Genomic DNA, 4994 nt, shown 5'->3' with positions numbered 1-4994 from the left:
AATAATTTTATCTTATTAGAAATATAAAATTAAAAATGCCTAGAGGAATCATGACAAAACCGCGATTACAAGTTTTATAAAGTAATTTTGAATGAGGCAAGGTCATTCAAAATATGGATGTTCCAAAATATGTGCAAAAAGTGAAAAATAATTATATTATAAAATTTATGTGATAAAATTAAAAGAATTAAATATCATCTAATGAATCAATACCTCCAATTAAATAGTTAGGCACTTCTCTTTTCTTTTTCTTTACAGGGAGGCTATCAGGGTTAGTCCAACATTTTCCACATGAGCATGGAATTAATTTCGCCTTTTAAAAACTTAGTTAGAGTGATGAGGTATAGAATCTATGCTTCCATTTGAATACAAATATTCAGTCATAAAATCCCCAGCCAGGAGAACTATTGAACTCCATTTTCAAGCTCTTTTCACTTTGCCTTCCTTCCCGCAATAATGGGAAACGAGGAGAGCTCATGCTGGAGCGGAATTTGCCCATGCTGTTGTCCAGGAAAGAAGCCTCCCAAAACTGCCGGTGATGCTTCTTCTCCTAATAAGATACCTGCAGAAGAAAATGCAAAAGTCGATCCGTCAAGAAAGAAGGTTCCCGACACCACCGGTGCTGCTGCTTCTTCCCCTGATAACATACCTGCAGAAGAAAACGTAAAAGTCGATCTGGACGGCCTTCTCAGTCACATAACTAAGCTTTTCCAAATGAGGGTACGGTGATTTCATATTTATCTTGAATGTGAATTATACTCACATATCCATATTAAGTTTAAATTTATCCAGTTGTTATGTAAAGTTTAAAAAATGTGCGACCCTTTTAGACGATGTAAAAAAATTAAAGCCTTTCATTGTATAATATGACAAGTTCAGTGCAGTGCTTAATATATATTTGTCATCGAATCTACATATATATAGATGATCAAGATATTATTTCGTTCGGGTAAAAGGAGCGTAACATGAGTTTCAATGGTTTCTATATCAGGAGGGGAGAATAGCAGCCTATGAGCCAGTGGCAGGTCAACAATTTTGGCCAAGTTCAGAAAGCTTCAACAACTTAAAGACGTTTCTCTCTGATGGAATAAAAGCCAATGTCTGTACCAAACGTCCTCCATGATTTCACAGTGAATATTTTTTTATTTTTATTTTTTTTTTCACAACCTGAAATTTCCGTGACCATGTCCATGCCCTACAGGTAAAATCTTCTATCTAAATTCTTCTTTATATTTTTTTTTATGGTGTTCAGAAGTATAATACTCTAGTCGATTCGAAGGCAATTGCTCACATTATGCTGCAAGGTATGGGTTCGGGAAGCATGGTCGCTGCAGGTTTTCTGGTTGTGGCAAACATACTGGAAAGATTCGAAGACGTTCGTACCAACCAAATTGAGTGTCTAGATCTTTTGAAAGAAATGCTTAAATTAGGCGAACTAGTTAAGGAGTTTAAAGAGCTGAAGGGAGACATGCACAAAGAAATCGAAGCCGCAACAGCGTTAATTGTGGAAGGTTCCATCATGTGCTGTGCACACATTAATTCTCCAAAATTTTCGCAGTGAGTATTCGACAGTCCAGTCCAACCTTGCTTTTTTCTAACGGTGTGATTGTTATTGACATCAATGGTTTTTTTTTTTTCCTCAAATGGATCGGGTATGGAGCACCCTTTTAATTATTGCGTTGGACGCAGATTCTTTAGGACAGGAATAAACAGGGAGAACATCGATCAGATCAAGAAAGAATTAGATACTGTGTACAGGGATCTAAACACCAAAATGCTCCTCAATCTCCATCGGAAGTTTGATGATCAGCCCGGACACCCAGGTGGACTTAGGTTTTGAATTTAAAGATGATGGTTTGTTATCTAATTATGCTGATCACAAATTTTTAAATATTTCAAAAACCTTGTTAATAAAAACAATAATAAACCATTAACTTTATTATGAAAAATAGCCATTTCGATCTCCTTTTATTAATATTTATTTCCTTGATTCTTTTCCTTTAAACAATTTGGAGAAGGGTTTGTTTTTACTGGTATTACTTTGTGGATACAGGGGATTTGCGGAAGCCAGAACCAGAGCCAGGGCGGCTACCAGTTACAATTCATCATGCAGATAACGTTAACTTTTTTCTCAACGCAGGTACATTATTGCCTCAGCTCAAATAGGTTTTTTTTAATTGTAATAATAATATAAATTTACTCTTAGATTTACTTTTTTAAATGTATAATTTGATTGTTAAAAGTTAAAGTTTATATATAAATAAATAGAGAGAGAAACTTAATTTTGTTTAAAAGTGCATCGATTTTATTTTTGAAATATATGGAATATAATTGTTATATATTCTTACAAAAATTTATGATTGTTTTTAAACATTATTGTGCAGAGGAAGATCAGAGGAAAGCAAAAGAAGCAGATGAGAGAAAAGAAAGAGAGACTGAGGAAAAAAACAGAGAGATTGAGGAAGAAGAAACAAAAAGGGTAGAAAAAAAGAAAAAAGCAGGTGAAGATAAGAAAATTATTGAGGAGCAGGAAACAAATAGGGTAGAAGAAAGAAAAAGGTAAAGGAAAATAAAAGGAAGATAGAGGACGAAACAAAAAGGAGGGAGGAAAAGAAAAAAACAGAGGAAGATAAGAAGATTGAGGAGGAAACAAAAAGAGTAGAAGAAAAGAACAAGGCAGAAGAAGATAAAAGGAACCACTCAAAAATGGCAGTGAACCAGTGACACCGGAGAACCAAGTTTCTGCTCAATGTACAACCTATATCAGAGACAGGGAACCCTAGCAAGTACTAACGAGGATCACTGGAAACTTTAAGCAAGTGAGAAAAGAATAAGCTGCAGCGAGAACAACAGGCCGAGAAGTCACATTCATATGGAATTTGATTAAAGCACCAAACTGCCGGCCGCAATCCAAGGTTACAGATGAGATGAAAGCTTTTGTGGCAGGGGAAGAAGACAGAAATTTCACAAACTTGTAAAGTACTGTAACTCTTCAGATGGTCCTAATAGATCTTACGGGTCTCTACTGAAAATAAATGTAAATAAAGATCTATTCAATTCTGTTCTGTTTATGGCATAGTTGAGGTGCTTGGCTTTCTTCAGGCTTTTAAATCTATCTGTGAATCCTATCTCTCTCTGATATAAACCTGTTGAATCATCTGTGGTTTGCACCTATTTGTTCAATCCTCTGGCACTGGAACTGCTCAGTCTCCTGCCGAACCTGCTTTTGCATATGTTGCATCTCCTGCTTCAATATCGATCACTTAGCCAACCCTCCAGGTATCTTTAAAAGAAACAGATCCCTAAGATACTTCACGTTAAAAAGGTTTTAAAGAATTGAATTCAGTGGAGAGGAGAAATTCTCGTTATAAGTGACCGCGAGACTTTATGACATCAAAGACTGTTTTATAAAACGGAAAAACAAGAAAATGAATCGCATGGCCGCTCTGCAAAAGACCAAAAGATTGTAAAATGGCTTTTTATCGTTGAATCTGTTGATTTTTTTTTGGGTTTAATTGAGGGATTAGATTTTCAAGGGAATTAGTTCAGCACATAATTAGTTTTAATTTTTAATAACAGGTAAAGTGTATAAAAGAATTTATTAGATTGTATTGATATTTAATTAGAGAGATTTGAGATTATTTTAAATCTAATAAAATTTTCCTTGATAAGTTTATTATTATTATTTATAAAGTTCATTTACATATAAGCAAATTATATTTAGCAAAATGGTTTTATTCTAATTCTAATAAGTTTTTCTCTAGTAAATTCCTCATTATTATTTATAACATTTATTTTTAATTTTTTTTTTCTCAAGTTAAATTTAAGCCATAAGCTTTTTATACATGGTTAATCAGGAAATGCATGCATTAGTGAGGCATTCTTAGTGTGGTAATATTTTTTTAGTTATATTTATGAAGCCTTAGGCTATTTCAACCACATTAATATTTTTAATGTGGTTGTACTAGTTTTAATTTCAAGCGGTTGATTTTTTTTATTTTTATTTTTTTAATATTGATTATCAAGTGAATTTGCTCAGAGTACTTTTTTTGGTTATATTTATGAAGCTTTAAGTTATCTCAACCACATTAATATTTTTAATGTGGTTGTACTAGTGGTAATTTTAGGTGGTTGATATTTTTTTTTAAAATTGATTATCAAGTAAATATGCTCAGAATGTGAGGTTAAATGTTTATCAACAACTGTGGTGTGTTAAAAAATTTGTTAAATTACATTGAATTTTAAATTAAAAAATTTGATGTAAATTAACTAGACTTCAATAAACAGCAGAGTTGACCATACTCAACAGTGTAGTTAAAACACTATTATGTAAAAATCTCCAAAACCTGTCTCACTTCGAAAATAAATAACCTACGAATGAGCATTAAATGAACAGAACTTGGATATGACCACTGTTGGATTTTGGTAGACTAGTTATCCAAAAATAAACATATACAACTCTTATTCATTTAATGCCTATAACATCTTGTATATTTAAATTTTGAAAAACTAGTTATCCAAAAATAAACATATACCACCCTCACCCATATACCCATTGGCATGGCATGTTGTTTATTTGTTGCTCCGCTCCAGATAATGTGCGCTTAAGTGGGATCTTGTCGCCATTTCGTCTCTTCCGTTACAATCTTTACACATGGCCTAATTTGCACGGTCGATATTCGTTCCGTGATATCAGTGGTGGGCCCCGGATCTCAGCGAAGGGTTTAGTCACAGCAAACCTTTCGGTAATTTGAATTGTGAAATGGAATCAGGAATACGAAGGATCGACACTTTATCTTGTAAGAATACAAAGGATTGTAAGAAAGGGTTTTTTAAGTCGTACACATCTTATTTCACTTTTAATTATTTTAACAATGAAGTTAGTCCACGAACTTCGTAAACTCTTAAATTATAATATTAATAATATTAATAATTATTATCTATGAGGATTTGGAAGTAGGTTTATTGAATTGAAATATTCAGTGTTATTAATC

General features: G+C 33.1%; 1 protein-coding gene across 1 annotated transcript; it reads left to right on the top strand.

Moving 5' to 3' along the window:
• Positions 1-387: 387 nt before the first annotated feature.
• Positions 388-4754, top strand: LOC149258388 (uncharacterized). The gene is made up of 7 exons (XM_089414110.1): positions 388-720; positions 992-1099; positions 1253-1557; positions 1690-1823; positions 2054-2140; positions 2385-2501; positions 4594-4754. Exons 1-7 carry the CDS (start codon positions 457-459, stop codon positions 4752-4754), a joined length of 1176 nt encoding a protein of 391 aa, XP_089270236.1. The 5' UTR covers positions 388-456.
• Positions 4755-4994: the final 240 nt, after the last annotated feature.

Source organism: Pinus tabuliformis, chromosome 6, assembly GCF_031772625.1.
Source record: "Pinus tabuliformis cultivar Carrire ecotype Pingquan chromosome 6, CPIR1, whole genome shotgun sequence".
Lineage (NCBI taxonomy): Eukaryota > Viridiplantae > Streptophyta > Pinopsida > Pinales > Pinaceae > Pinus > Pinus tabuliformis.
This window is presented reverse-complemented; position numbering and strand designations above follow the sequence as displayed.